The sequence below is a fragment of the Trachurus japonicus genome, chromosome 17 (genome assembly GCF_045865225.1).
Source record: "Trachurus japonicus isolate A0001 chromosome 17, Traja_1.0".
NCBI lineage: Eukaryota > Metazoa > Chordata > Actinopteri > Carangiformes > Carangidae > Trachurus > Trachurus japonicus.
Window position 1 is genome coordinate 9,215,324 of NC_140923.1, and position 14,876 is coordinate 9,230,199.

At 44.3% G+C, this 14,876-nt stretch overlaps 1 protein-coding gene across 1 annotated transcript in view; it reads right to left on the bottom strand.

Annotated features, from left to right (window-relative positions):
* Positions 1-14,876, bottom strand: part of LOC146970090 (contactin-associated protein-like 4) — a 209,853-nt gene that overhangs the window by 13,155 nt on the left and 181,822 nt on the right. The window contains exon 20 of the mRNA XM_085804603.1: positions 8,253-8,495. Coding sequence (XP_085660729.1) covers positions 8,253-8,495 — 243 coding nt within the window. The remainder of the gene's footprint in view (positions 1-8,252; positions 8,496-14,876) is intronic.

Genomic DNA, 14,876 nt, shown 5'->3' on the forward strand with positions numbered 1-14,876 from the left:
AGGAGAGGAAGTTAAAGTACTTCAAAAGTAAACAAAGGCAGATAAATCTAACACAATGATTAGAAGTCACTACCAGAGAGTGTGTGGAAGAAGCTGCTCTGTAAAGAGGCCGAGTTAAAGGGTTTTGTTTGGGTGCAGCAGCAGTCGAGGGTAAAAAGAAAAACACAGTCTGAGGTCAAAGAGGAGAAACCTCTCAGGGATTAAAACCAGACCAGACCAGACCAGACCAGACCAGACCAGACCACCAACCCTTCAGCACTCTGCTATCCATCAGCTCTGAGTCATTAACACCAGAATAAATCCATGTCCAGCTCATCCAGCAGCAAAGAGCCGCTTGATGCCGAGGACGTCGTTTTAAATTCAAAGAGCCTCCTACTTCTTCTCTTTAAAAGCCAAACTCTTCATATAATTACTGGACTCAGAAGTTTCTTAAACACATGAGTGAGTGGTTTTTCTGTTATATCCTTCGTCTTGTGTCAGCTTTCTGCTATCATTCATGGTGTTAGGGTCTTAAATCAGCTGTAAAACAAACTAAAACAATTATTAGTGTGAATCACACTATTGTTCTTCTGTTTGGCCATTTTCTTCCGCCTTTTTACGGTCTTCTTCTAGTCCTTCATACTTTGTGCTATTTCAACAATTCATATATCAAAACGTGCAGCTTTTTTTGAACTTTATCGGCATTACTACTCTTTTTAACTATTTATACTTTTTCAAATATTTAACTTTTTCTGATTTTTTTCAGCTTTATAATGGGTGTGTATTGCGTCTAACGAGCAGAGCTAGAGTGGTGTCAGAGTGGATAGAGGCAAAAAAACATTCTAGAGTTTTTCTGGCTAAACTGTCAGCACGGCCACAAATTAAACTCTAGACAAATTATTTTCTCCAGTTTTGTAGCCACACTTGTCTTCTGGCTAAAATTCTGGTCAAAAATGCAAAGAGACTTAGATAATAATTTAAAATATTTTTTAAATGCAGCCAGGGAGCTCTCTGCTCTCATTCAGCCCAATGCATTTTTTTCATAGCAGCAGGAGAAGGAGCTCAACTTTGTAACTTGCTGTTAGGTGCTTTTTAATTCATTTTAATTCACCAAAAAATAGTCACAGGTCACAAAAAAGTCCTCTTCTTACTTGGTGTGGCTAATTTATACTAATTTCTTTTTATTTTAAGCATCATTGAAAAATCTCACATTCATCAAAGTCTCAACCTCTCTTCTCTACAACTCCACTGTAGTGTAGGGGGTAGGGTGGCTGCTTGCCAACCTTAAGGTCACCGGTTTGAATCCAAGGGAAGAACTCTTGTTATGTTATGTTGAATTCTGCTCTCCTCCCCCGCCTTCAATTGGTTACAGGTGTTTGGTATCTCCTTGATTACTCGTACCAGTTTGCAGCACATCATCACATTACAATGAATGACAACAGTCTTGAAAGCAGTGTGCTCTCTGTAGCCGAGTGGCAGAGTAAAGGCTTAGTGATCATATGGTCATGGGTTCGATTCTTGCCTCAGTCATTTCACATCATTGCTTGACTTTTGATTCCAATTATTCAGCTGTCATTGGACAGTCTTTGATTCCTCATAGTATAAAGCTCATTGTAACTCAGGTTCTCTGTGGCCATATGGTTAGTGTGTTAGGTGTTGTGCTATTTCAACAATTCATATATCAAAACGTGCAGCTTTTTTTGAACTTTATCGGCATTACTTTTCTCTTTTTAACTATTTATACTTTTTCAAATATTTAACTTTTTCTGCAAATTAAACTCTAGACAAATTATTTTCTCCAGTTTTGTAGCCACACTTGTCTTCTGGCTAAAATTCTGGTCAAAAATGCAAAGAGACTTAGATAATAATTTAAAATATTTTTTAAATGCAGCCAGGGAGCTCTCTGCTCTCATTCAGCCCAATGCTGAGAGCTCTCCACAACTCTGTCTGTAGTCCAGTTGGTAAGGTGGCTGCTTGCCAACCCCAAGGTCACTAGTTCGAATCCAGGCTGAGCAATCTTGTTATGTGATGTTGAATTCTGCTCCCCTCCCCCACCCTCAATTGGTTACAGGTGTTCGTTAAGAGACGCATTAATTGCTTCTGCCACCGTTTGCAGCACATCATCACATTACAATGGCAACATACTTATGTCTGTGCTCTCTGTGGCGAAGTGGCAGAGTAAAGGTTTATTGATCATGAGGTCATGGGTTCGATTCCTGCCTCATTCATGTCGTACTTTCTGCTAGAGACTTCATTCAAATTCTGATTTGTAGACAAACTTCAAATGGCTCATTTATGATGCTTTTTTAAGCATCATTGAAAAATCTCACATTCATCAAAGCCTCAACCTCTACTTCATCAGAAGTGTTGGAATGGCCTATTGGATAAGGTTCCTGCCATCCAACCACAAGGTCACAGGTTCTAATCCCACCTGAGCAGTCTTGTTAGTGTGTCAGCCACTTTGAACTTTAACCAATACCACTTGGTCTGGTCACATGATCAAACTTGATAATGCATATGCGCCCCCACCTATTCTCTTTACCTCTTTCAATCTTGGTTTGTGTTAACATGTTTCTTGTTTATACCACTGCACTAAGATTGATTTGCACTGGAACTACAGCTTTGAGCTCGTTAACTTCAGAGTGAGACAGAGTGCAGTTCATTAACAGACAACAGTCTCTGCAACTGTGTGTGCACTGTGGCCTAGAGGCAGAGTTGAAGTCTACTGACCATGAAGTTGAGGGTTCGATACCGACCTTGGTCAAACATTTATATGGTGATCACTGCTTGCACTATTTGCTAATTCTGCAACAGCGTTCAGCTGCTTTCAGCAGTCACACCATTTCCATTCTTGGAAATGCTTTTTCTAGTTTAAAATATTTTTTAAATGCAGCCAGGGAGCTCTCTGCTCTCATTCAGCCCAATGCATTTTTTTCACAGCAGCAGGAGGAGGAGCTCAACTTTGTAACTTCTCCCCAACTCTGTCTGTAGTCCAGTTGGTAAGGTGGCCGCTTGCCAACCCCAAGGTCACTAGTTTGAATCCAGGCTGAGCAATCTTGTTATGTGATGTTGAATTCTGCTCCCTACCCTCAATTGGTTACAGGTGTTCGTTAAGAGACGCTTTAATTGCTTCTGCCACCGTTTGCAGCACATCATCATATTACAATGGCAACATGCTTATGTCTGTGCTCTCTGTGGCGAAGCGGCAGAGTAAAGGTTTAGTGATCATGAGGTTGTGGGTTCGATTCCTGATTCAAATCTTGCCTCAACAACAATTATAGTGAATTATTTTCCCAGTCGTCCTCTGTTGACTTCTGATAACTTGCTTCATGTTGAAACTGCTGCTCTCAGCCTGAAATTCACAGAAATTTTCATTGTAAGTCATTCAAGCTTGACTCTCAAGCTTTCTTGGTGTTGACACAGTGTGTTTCCAACAGGTGCAGCTTTGGGCTCGTTAACTTCAGAGTAAGACAGAGTGCAGCTCATCAACAGACAACAGTCTCTGCAACTGTGTGTACACTGTGGCTTTGAGGCAGAGTGAAAGTCTACTGACCATGAGGTTGTGGGTCCAATTCCTATCTCGGTCAAACATTTGTATGGTGATCACTGCTTGTACTATTTGCTAATTCTGCAACAGCGTTCAGCTGTTTTCAGCATTCACACCATTTCCATTCTTGGAAATGCTTTTTCTAGTTGTTCTTATCGTTATAACCGGGTCAAAATTGACCCGAACACCACAAATGTCATAATTTTAACCAGAGCGTTTTAGAATTTTGTGAAAAAAATGTGTTTACGTAAATAAAGGTTCCTGACAAAGTCAAAAAGCCATGATGCTATAAACTAATCTATGTGGAACTTTTATGCATTTAAAACCTGAAAACGGGGTCAGTGGTGACCAAACACAAGAGGAAGGATATTCAGCAGCACGTTGACCGGCTACATCATCATCATCATCATCATCATCAAACCGTTGTTCCCTCAGCATCACAGCATCTGGTCTCACCGGTAAAACCAGTCAACACTGTTTTTTCTTTTCTTTTCTTTCTTTCTTCAGCTGGAGACGAGACATACAGTACAGTAATAGCTGCAGCTCCAGATGGACAGATTAAAGGCTGACGGGGTGAATCCAGAGAGAGGAAAGGTCTGACAGATCCTCATAGATCTGGTGAAGCTGCAGAGCAAAGGACGGGGAGGAAGGAGAGAGAGAGGGAGGAGGAGGAGGAGGAGGAGGAGGAGGAGAGGTCGATGTCATGAGGAGATGACAGGAACGGGGAAAGAGAGAGAGAGAGAAGGTGGAGAGGTAGAAAGATGAGAGGCTGGGAGGAGATGTGAGGAGAGGGAAAAGCTGAGGGAGGAAGAGAAGTCTGCTGGAGAGCTTCTGAGTTAAGGTTTCGAAACTGTGGAGCAAAATAAAAGCGAGAGCAACAAGAACCAATAAGAAAGAAAAAAAGACAGAGGTAATTAAGGCAAGGCAAGGCAAGGCAAGGCAATTTTATTTGTATAGCCCGTTTTTACAAACAGTTTGTCTCAAAGGGCTTTACATGGCATCGTAACAACATCCTCTGTCCTTAGACCCTCACATCGACTGAGGAAAAACTCCATGGAAAACCCTTTTAACAGGGAAAACCAGGAGAAACCTCAGGGTGAGCAACAGAGGAGGGATCCCTCACCCAGGACGGACAGACGTGCAATAGATGTTGTTACAGACAAGAAAACAGTTTACAGTTTGTCACAGAATGTGCGAAATATGGAAATGTAAAATGGAAATTAACTGATGAAGAAGACTGAGAGAGGAAGTGGGAGAAAGAAGAAGTGAGGATAACAAGAAGCTTTTTTTAAAAATGTTTTAAAATAAATAATAGACGACAATATCAACCTGAATGAGCTGAGGAGACCTGAGAGGACGAGTGAGGGATGAGAAACAGACAGAGACATGGAGGTAGAAGATGATGCACTTAAAAAAATAAAATAAAATAAAATAAAATATTCAAAACTCATGGTGGAAAACGAGAGGGAGAGAGAAAGGGTGGAGAGGTAGAAAGATGAGAGGCTGGGAGGAGATGTGAGGAGAGGGAAGTTGAAGAAGGAGAGACGAGAAGGAAACTCTCTTCGACTCATAATCTAAGGTTTGAAAACAAAAAAAGGAGCGGAGCGAACAAAAGCGGAAAAAGGCTGCAATTAAAGGTACGAGTGAGTAAAAAACAGGATGAGGGGAAATCTTACCCCAAAAAAAGTGGAGAAGAAACTTTGAGAACAAAAAAAAGAAAGTTGAGGTCATTAAAAAGGGAGAAGAATTCAAATGAATGACTCCTTCAAAGTAAAAGCCTCCTCTTCCTCCTCCTCTTCCTCTTCCTCCTCCTCCTCCTCCTCCTCCTCCCCTTCCTCCTCCTCCTCCTCCTCCTCCTCTTCTCCCCTCCCCCTCCTCCTCCTCCTCCTGCTCCCAGGGCCGTTGTATAGGGGAGAAAGGTGATGATAATTCCAGGGGCCCAGTGCCCAGTGGGGCCCATAAAAAACCCCAGTAGTCTAATGGCTGGATTATTCTGCATAAGACCCTGACTAGTAATGCTGCATTAGCATCAAAACAAAGTTAATAAAACATGATAATACATATGTAGTCTACACTGCAAAAACTCAAATAATTACCAAGAATATTTGTCTTATTTCTAGTCAAAATGTCATTTCTAGTCAAAACAAATCTCCATCCATCCATCCATTTTCATCCGCTTGATCCGGAGTCGGGTCGCGGGGGCAGCAGTCGGAGCAGGGATCCCCAGACTTCCCTCTCCCCGGACACTTCCTCCAGCTCTTCCGGGGGGACCCCAAGGCGTTCCCAGGCCAGCCGAGTGACGTAGTCACTCCAGCGTGTCCTGGGTCTTCCTCGGGGCCTCCTCCCGGTGGGACATGCCCGGAACACCTCACGAGGGAGGCGTCCAGGGGGCATCCTATACAGGTGCCCGAGCCACCTCAGCTGGCTCCTCTCGATGTGGAGGAGCAGCGGCTCTACTCCGAGCTCCTCCCGGGTGACAGAGCTCCTCACCCTATCTCTAAGGGAGCGCCCCGCCACCCTGCGGAGGAAACTCATTTCGGCCGCTTGTATCCGGGATCCCGTTCTTTCGGTCATGACCCAGAGTTCATGACCATAGGTGAGGGTGGGAACGTAGATTGACCGGTAAATCGAGAGCTTCGCCTTTCGGCTCAGCTCCTTCTTCACCACGACGGACCGATACAATGACCGCATTACTGCGGCCGCCGCACCGATCCGCCTGTCGATCTCGCGCTCCGTTCTCCCCTCACTCATGAACAAGACCCCAAGATACTTGAACTCCTCCACCTGAGGCAGGAACTCTCCCCCGACCTGGAGGGTGCAAGCCACCTTTTTCCGGTCGAGAACCATGGCCTCGGACTTAGAGGTGCTGATTCTCATCCCAGCTGCTTCACACTCGGCTGCAAACCGCCCCAGTGCATGCTGAAGGTCCTGGCTCGAGGGAGCCAACAAGACCACATCATCTGCAAAAAGCAGAGATGAAATCAAGTGGCTCCCGAACCGTACCCCCTCCGGCCCTTGGCTGCGCCTAGAAATTCTGTCCATATAAATAATGAACAGAACCGGTGACAAAGGGCAGCCCTGCCGGAGTCCAACACGCACCGGAAACAGGTCTGACTTACTGCCGGCAATGCGAACCAAGCTCCTGCTCCGGTCATACAGGGACCGTACAGCCCTCAGCAGAGGGCCTCCGACCCCATACTCTCGGAGCACCTCCCACAGGATGCCACGTGGGACACGGTCGAAAGCCTTCTCCAAGTCCACAAAACACATGTGGACTGGTTGGGCAAACTCCCATGCACCCTCGAGCACCCTGCGGAGGGTGTAGAGCTGGTCCAGCGTTCCACGGCCAGGACGAAAACCGCATTGTTCCTCCTGAATCCGAGGTTCGACTATCGGCCGAATTCTCCTCTCCAGCACCCTGGAATAGACTTTCCCCGGGAGGCTGAGGAGTGTGATCCCCCGGTAGTTGGAACACACCCTCCGGTCCCCCTTTTTGAAGAGAGGGACCACCACCCCGGTCTGCCAGTCCAGAGGCACTGTCCCCGACTGCCACGCGATGCTGCAGAGGCGTGTCAGCCACGACAGCCCCGCAACATCCAGAGACTTGAGGTACTCAGGGCGGATCTCATCCACCCCCGGTGCCTTGCCACCGAGGAGCTTCCGGACTACCTCAGTGACTTCAGCTTGGGTGATGAATGAATCAACCTCTGAATCCTCAGCCTCTGCTTCCTCGACGGAAGGCGTGTCAGTGGGATTGAGGAGATCCTCGAAGTATTCCTTCCACCGTCCGACGATATCCCCAGTCGAGGTCAACAGCTCCCCTCCTCCACTGTAAACAGTGTTGGCGGAGCACTGCTTCCCCCTCCTGAGGCGTCGGATGGTTTGCCAGAATTTCCTCGAGGCCGACCGGTAGTCCTCCTCCATGGCCTCCCCGAACTTTTCCCAGACCCGAGTTTTTGCTTCCGCGACCGCCCGGGCTGCCGTCCGCTTGGCCTGCCGGTACCCGTCAGCTGCCTCGGGAGTCCCCCGAGCTAGCCAGCCTCGGTAGGACTCCTTCTTCAGCTTGACGGCATCCCTAACTTCCGGTGTCCACCACCGGGTTCGGGGATTACCGCCACGACAAGCACCGGAGACCTTACGGTCACAGCTCCGGACGGCCGCGTCAACAATGGAAGTGGAGAACATGGTCCATTCAGACTCAATGTCTCCGGCCTCCCTCGGAATCCGGTCAAAGCTCTCCCGGAGGTGGGAGTTGAAGACCTCCCTGACAGGGGATTCTGCCAGATGTTCCCAGCAGACCCTCACGATACGCTTGGGTCTGCCAAGTCTGCCAAATCTCATTCTACTTAAAATAATATTAAAAAGTAGCTTGTTTCTAGACAGTTTTTACTTCTTTCAAGCAGATTTTCACTTGAAATAAGTAGAAAAATCTGATAGTGGAGCAAGTTTTTCTTTCTTATTACAAACACAAAAAACTTACTTTCACTGGCAGATTTTTCTACTTATTTCAAGTGAAGATTTGTTTGAAACAAGTGAAAATTATCTAAAAACAAGTTCATTTTTAGGTGATGAGTCTTATTTTAAGTGGAAAGAAATTAGTTTTGACTAGAAATGAGACATTTTACTGTAACAAGAAAAAGGACAAATATTCTTGGAAAGATTTTGAGTTTTTGCAGTTTAAGAAAAAAGGCCCAGGATTCCTAGCAACAGCCCTGCTGCTCCTCACCGTGCTTGTTGATGAGCAGAGCCAGGTTCTCTCTGTAGTAGGAGCTGACGTAGAGCAGCAGAGCTGGACTCTGATTGGTCCTGAAGCTCAGCGAGACGTTCTCTCCTCTCAGCGTCATGTCGGAGTAGATGGACGACGGCCGCGCGACGCCGCTGCTGCTGCTGCTGCTGTTCCTCATCAACTCGTACGGCTCCTTGAAGGTGTAGCTGACGGACGTGCCCGACTTAAAGATGGCCGACACCTCTGGAGGGGGAGGAGAGAAGAAAAGGATGAAAGTCTCTCTAAAAAAAAAGATTCTCAAAATAGTCTGAAGCATTAAATGGTCACTAATATATAATTTTACACTCATATCTGCACATTAACAGAAGTTCACAATGTGTAGCTCAGCATATTTTAAAGTACATTATATCTGTTTTACATTACATATATTACATTAATATTTAAAGGGACAACGAGGAGTTTCTCTTTGGTTATAAAAAAGTCTGATATTAATGTGGATGAATCTATGCTACCACTTGTTAATGGTCCATTTTAGATAAATCTATGGTTTTGTCTCTATGGTTATTTTGTTATTATTAGTGGTGGTGGAAATGCTGGGCGAGCCGACCAGCGTTTCTTTACTTTCAGTTTCGTGGCGAGTCATGAGAATAACGCCGCCGAATCTCCGTTTATGGTGGGAACTACGACGGTATGTGATCGTCTTCCAACCTCTGACTTTTATTCTTGATGAATGAAAACATGAGTCTGTTATAAAAGATTCTCAAAATAGTCTGAAGCATTAAATGGTCACTAATATATAATTTTACACCCATATCTGCACATTAACAGAAGTTCACAATATGTAGCTCAGCATATTTTAAAGTACTTTATATCTGTTTTACATTACATATATTAATATTTAAGAATCAGCCCCTAACAACACGTCCAGCCCGTTGGTTTTTTTGCTTTATTTAATCATAATAATCCACAATAATCACATTTCAACACTTTATGTTATTCTAATCCTAATATCCCACTATGATAAATGCTGTGATTCATACAAGGACAGTGTGTGGTAACACTTTATAATAATAAGTACACACTATTAAGCATTAGTTAAGCATTAATAAATACTGAATTCTTTTAATAACGCATGAAAACTCATCAGTATGTAGTTTATAAATACAGTTAGTGCTTATCAATGGTGAGTAAAACATTAGTAACTGTGTTTATAAACTACATACTAATGAGTATTCATGTGTTAGAAATGATGGATTCAGTATTTAATGCTTAACTAATGCTTACTTATTATAAAGTGTTACCCTGTATTTATCTATCTATCATGTTATTTTGTATTCTTTCTATAATTAAGAGTCAGTGTGTGTCCAGGAAAAAGATTTCCTCTAGGACGATTAAATACAAAGTTTTCTTCAAAAATCTTCTGTGAATTAATGGTGCAGCTGTTGCATCTACATACATCTCACATTTCAGAAAACATTGTTTCATCAGTTATTTAACTATCAAACTGCTGTTGGCTGATTTGCTTTTACAGAAATCAGGATGAGAGAGTGAGTTTTGACCCAACATGAACTCAACACTTCAACATGATGCTAAAATCTGCTGCTAAAATGTGTGATTCATTTCTGGGACACAGTGAAAACACACACATTTAGATCTTAACAGAGTTTCTAAACTTGAATTAACTTGCAGGGTTCAAGGCTGTGGCATCAAAACAACTTCACATCAGTTAGCAGGAGAGTAAAGAATCTGCAGCAGGTTGAAAAGTTTCTAATTACAGGACATTTTCCCGTGAGTCCTCGCTTTAGTTTTCCAACAGGAACCAGAAACAGTAATTTTTCAGATATGAAACGTGGGTTGTTGAGTTAATGTGGCTGAGGATGAAAAGTGTATCATCATGACAGCGGAGATAAGTGGGAGCAGCAGGAATCAGGACGAGGGTTAACAGAGGCCTTTAAAAAAATAAATAAAAAAAAGGCTGAACTCACTTAAGTTATTGAACTCCCGGGGCGACAGAAGGTCGACGATGATGATGATGATGACGCACTGTCACTGAGTTAACATGGAACAAATGACTAAAATAGACACCAGCACATTACAGGAGGCAGCTGAAGTAGCATGAGGAGCGTGAAGAGCAAAAACACCTGCACTTAAACACCTGCACATCCATCCTGCTGCTACTCACACATGTTGTGCTCTAGCACAACTAAAGAGAAAGTGTAATTATGTCTCGCACGGGGAAACCATTTAATGTTGTGCTCTAACACAATTTATAGGTAATTTATTAAGAATATTTAGATGCCTCACAAAGGGGGCACCATTTATGTTGGGGTTATACCAACTTATAAGAAAAGTGTTATTAAGAGGGTTATTGGCTATCAAATTAGTAAAATATCAATACCAAAATATTAATAATTACTACAAAAATTATTAATGGGATTTAATTTTATTAAATCCACCTCGGGGCACCAGACAGCCAATGTACCAAAGTCAGTCTCATAAGGGTGTGCTAACTATTAATATAGAACCTTGTTTAATGATTAAATTAATAATTATAAACAAATTAACATTATTAATAGCTGCAAAGTTGAAGGATTTAGAAGTTCTACTGCGTAGAGGTTGGCATACTCACTATTGTACAACATTAACAGACGAGTAAAGTTTCAAGGAAGTTTATTGGACACATCTAGAAAATGGAATAACAAAACATGAAACTAAGACAAGCTACATACACTATGTACACGTGTGTGTGTGTGTGTGTGTGTGTGTGTGTGTGTGTTGGTGAGAGCGTATGGCTATGTGTCGGTGACCATGTGTCTGTGAGGTGTGAAGTGTGATCTCAGACAATGGGAAAGATGGAGGATGGTTGCTTTGTCCTGAGACAAAGGGGTTTACAACCAAATGGCCTCCAAGATGGCCTCTAAGACCAACCCCATGTGATGTGGGGGAGGTGAACAAAGGTGTGTCCTTTGTTCAACGCTCAAGTTGCATGTTAAACATAGGTTAACTAAATATGAGACTATAGCTGACAACAACAAAGCAACAACAACAAAGCTCAAGTATTTAAACTGATTTCAATCAATACATACATTGGCATGGTTGAAGTACTCTATGCTTAGTCAAGGTGCAAGGTAAGCTAACTAGACCCAGTTACGTTACCAAGTCACGTGAGGGTGAGAAGTTCCCGGTGCTGGTGGGGATTCCTGCGGTTGCAGGTTTTGCTGGTCCTGTTGTGGTAGTCAAGTCCAGTGATTGTGTCTTTGTCCAGTGAACTGCAGCCGTCCTGGCTGTGTAGTTTGAGTTGCGTTGAGGAGAGTCCTTCTCCTTGCAGAGTTGGTTGGTTGTTCTGCTTGGCGTTGTGGCTCCGTTCCTTGTTGACTCAACTAGCAGACCTTATGTCGTGCTAGTTGGTTCTGTTCTTTAATCCGTTGGTAGGCACTCGCGTCGCTGCCAAGGGATGCTCCAGTGTAGGCATCTGCCTTGTGCAGGCCTCACAGAGGTTGGAGAGCTATAGCAGTAGCTCCAGGTGAGGAGCTGAGTGAGAGGAGCGGCAGCTCCTTCTGAAGAGCGGGCAAGAGAAGAGGGCGAAGAGAGGAGAAAAGAGAAGGGCACTTCTCCTTTTATATGACCTGTGACCTCACCGGTCCTGGGGCCATACCTGACCAATGGTGGGTCAGTAGTGGAGGTTTCACACCTAGGTGTGAAGAGGTGAAGGATGCTGGGAGGCTGAGTTCAGAGGGTTTCCTTTGTTTGGGAGACAAAGGAGGCCATGTGGTCAGGTCCTCCAATTTGAATGGGCTGAGTCCCAACATCCCCCCTTTGGTCTCAGGATCCCACGTGATGTGTGATCCTGTGAGCACCATAGTCATTAGTCCATTCAAAATGATATCTGGGCAGTTCACAAACCAACTGGGCATTTGGTTTCTATCTATCTTGACTAAGCATAGACAGACTACAGAACAAAATCCACTTACATACAGAATGAAACATAACACACAACAAATAACATCTTCTAGTTATTCATCAGTGTAAATGATGGAATGTGGGTGTTAGTGATGCTATGGTGAGAAAGGTGAATGACATGTCATGATAGGTGTAAATACAATGTCATTAATAAGATACTGCAGAGGAGTCGATCCAAGATTACTTGCAGAAATCACAGTGATGGCTGAATCAAATCAGAATTTGCTGCTGTTGCTAACAAAACCATGCTGAGCTCTAACTGTAAGAAAATCAAGGAATCCTGCACTAGTACTTGTTTGACTGTCTGTGGTGTGAGGAGGAAGCTCTGGAGCTTTTGTGTCTTTGGTGTTTCCTCACACCTGGCTCAGGGCTGTAACGCTCCTGGTTGCTGGAGACAGAGAGGCATTCAGAAGCAGTGTCACTACCTGAAAGGTGCTGACCATGTTTTACACTGTGGTCAGAGATGATGGGGCCATCATCTGATTGCTCATAGTTTTGGGCCACAATTTGAGCATAAGGCTTCCTACAGCTTCTACCGCGTGAATGCCTATCTCTATGCAGATGGTGGACACGGCGGTTGCACTCGGTGTCTGGACGTGGCCGACTGTCACCCCCCTTTGGCGTGTTGCGAGGGAGACGTCTTGAGCTTGCAGGTCTGTGTGACACCTGCATGTTTGAGCTGCTGGGCTCAGTTGTTTTCCCCTGTGTCTTGAAAGAGACTAGAGTTTCCCAGGTCACATATGTCATCTTCCGAACTTCATGCATTGAGAGCTCACCCTTCCTTGTCATGAGTGCAACCTGCATGTATATTGAGGGGTGAAGATTTTTCACAAACATAGACTTAAAAAGGGGCTTTCCTCCAAGCCTGGTGCATTCTTTCCTTGAAAATATGCATGTCTGAAACGTTTGTAAAAGTTTCTGGGGTGCTCAAGACGGGAGTGTTTAATTTGAGAAGCTGCAATTATTCCTGAGACCTCATCAGCAGGAGAAGAGAACTCATCTAACAGTGCTTGACAAAGATCATGGTAGTTGTCTCTGACTCTGGGAGGAAGTGACTGCATGAACTTGTGAACAGCTTTTGAGCTGGTTTTCCACACAAGTTTGACTTTCTCCCTGTGGGTAGCGCTTGGTAAGTCAACTAGGCTGTGGTCTAGTTCACTGAGGTAATCATCAATGTTATGATTACCATTGTCAGGATCAAAGAATTGTAAGTCCTTAGCTAGGAACTCAAGCACTTCAAGGCGGGGATACTGGGTGGTCCTGTCAGATGAAGGCGAGACTAAGCTATCCTGGACATCTACCGCCTGTGCTCTGGGTCTTACAGGTGGGAAGACAGGGACTGAACCCCTGTCATCACTCTCCTGGTGTTGCAGGGAAGAGGATGAACAGTCCTGAAATGCTCTAGTCCCCCCTTTGGAGGGCTGAGCACAGGTGAAAGCATAGTTAACTGGCTGAGAATGAGGTGCAGTATATACACTAGATGATACGCTACATGTCTCTTCACTATCTACGTGAGAAAGATGGGAAGCCAGGTGGCTGTTACCTCTGCACCTTAGTGGAGGTTGGGGAGCTGACTTAGTTCCCAAGGACTTCAGGTCAGGTGGGAAATGTCCCCATCTGCATGGGGAAGGAGTTAACCTTCCTCCAAGGGAGGAGTGTGAATCAGAGTAACCTGAATCACTTTGTCTGAAAGACTGTGGAGAGTCAAACCGTTCTGACCTAAGTTTAAACAACTCCTCCTTCTGTGAGCAGAGATCTAACTCTGCTGAGTGCAAGCTTTCTAGGTAACGTAAGGCTTTGTGATTTGCTGTCTTCACTTCTTGAAGTAGACTAGCATTTTGCACTCTTAGGGACTCTACCTCTTGTTCCAGAGTTGCTTTGGTCTGAGCAGAAAGACTGGCCTGTCTGTGGCAGATCAGAAGCATGCATCGTAACAACGGGCCCTTGGATGCTCTCTGAGCATCCCATCTGTCATTAAGTAGCAAGTCCAATTCTTTCCTACACTCACTGAGATTCAACTTGTTGATGAGTTCAGAGTAGCCGGGGTTTAGGCTCTGAGCCAGGGCAAACATGAACTGTTCTACAGAGGGGTTCTCCATTGTTACTCTGGGAGGTGAGATTAAGTAAAATCTAAGAAACCTTTAAAATGAAGCAATTTGGTTTGCAGTGGTGTTGCGTGGCAGACACCTTGTAGTGTAGCTTTGGCTCTGCACTACTCAAGTGGTTTCTTACAGTGACTCAAGCTGGGAGTGACAGCAAGTTACAAAACTTCACAGGGCTGGCAGCACACTGTGGCTCTATCTTCAAGCTCTATTCTTAATCAGGTTGAAATGCATGGCAGTGACAACCGGTACAAGCTCTCTAGGTTACACAGGGCCGGTGGCACGCTGTGTCTTAAAGTTAAGGGTCAGGGGAGCACTTAGCTAAACAACCAATTTTGACAGAACAAAGTAGCATTGAATACGTGGTATTCAAATGCGGGACAGGAATTCTTAAAGTTCCTACAGAGAAGACTCAACTGGAAAGACTAGCAACAGTCGCAAATTCTTGATGCAGCACAATGGGCTTAATTCTCATGGAGTTTTAGCAAAACTCAGGAATAAATCAAAATTCAGCACAATTCACTTTCTGCATGTAAAGTCCGATGTCTACTCGTGTAGCAGA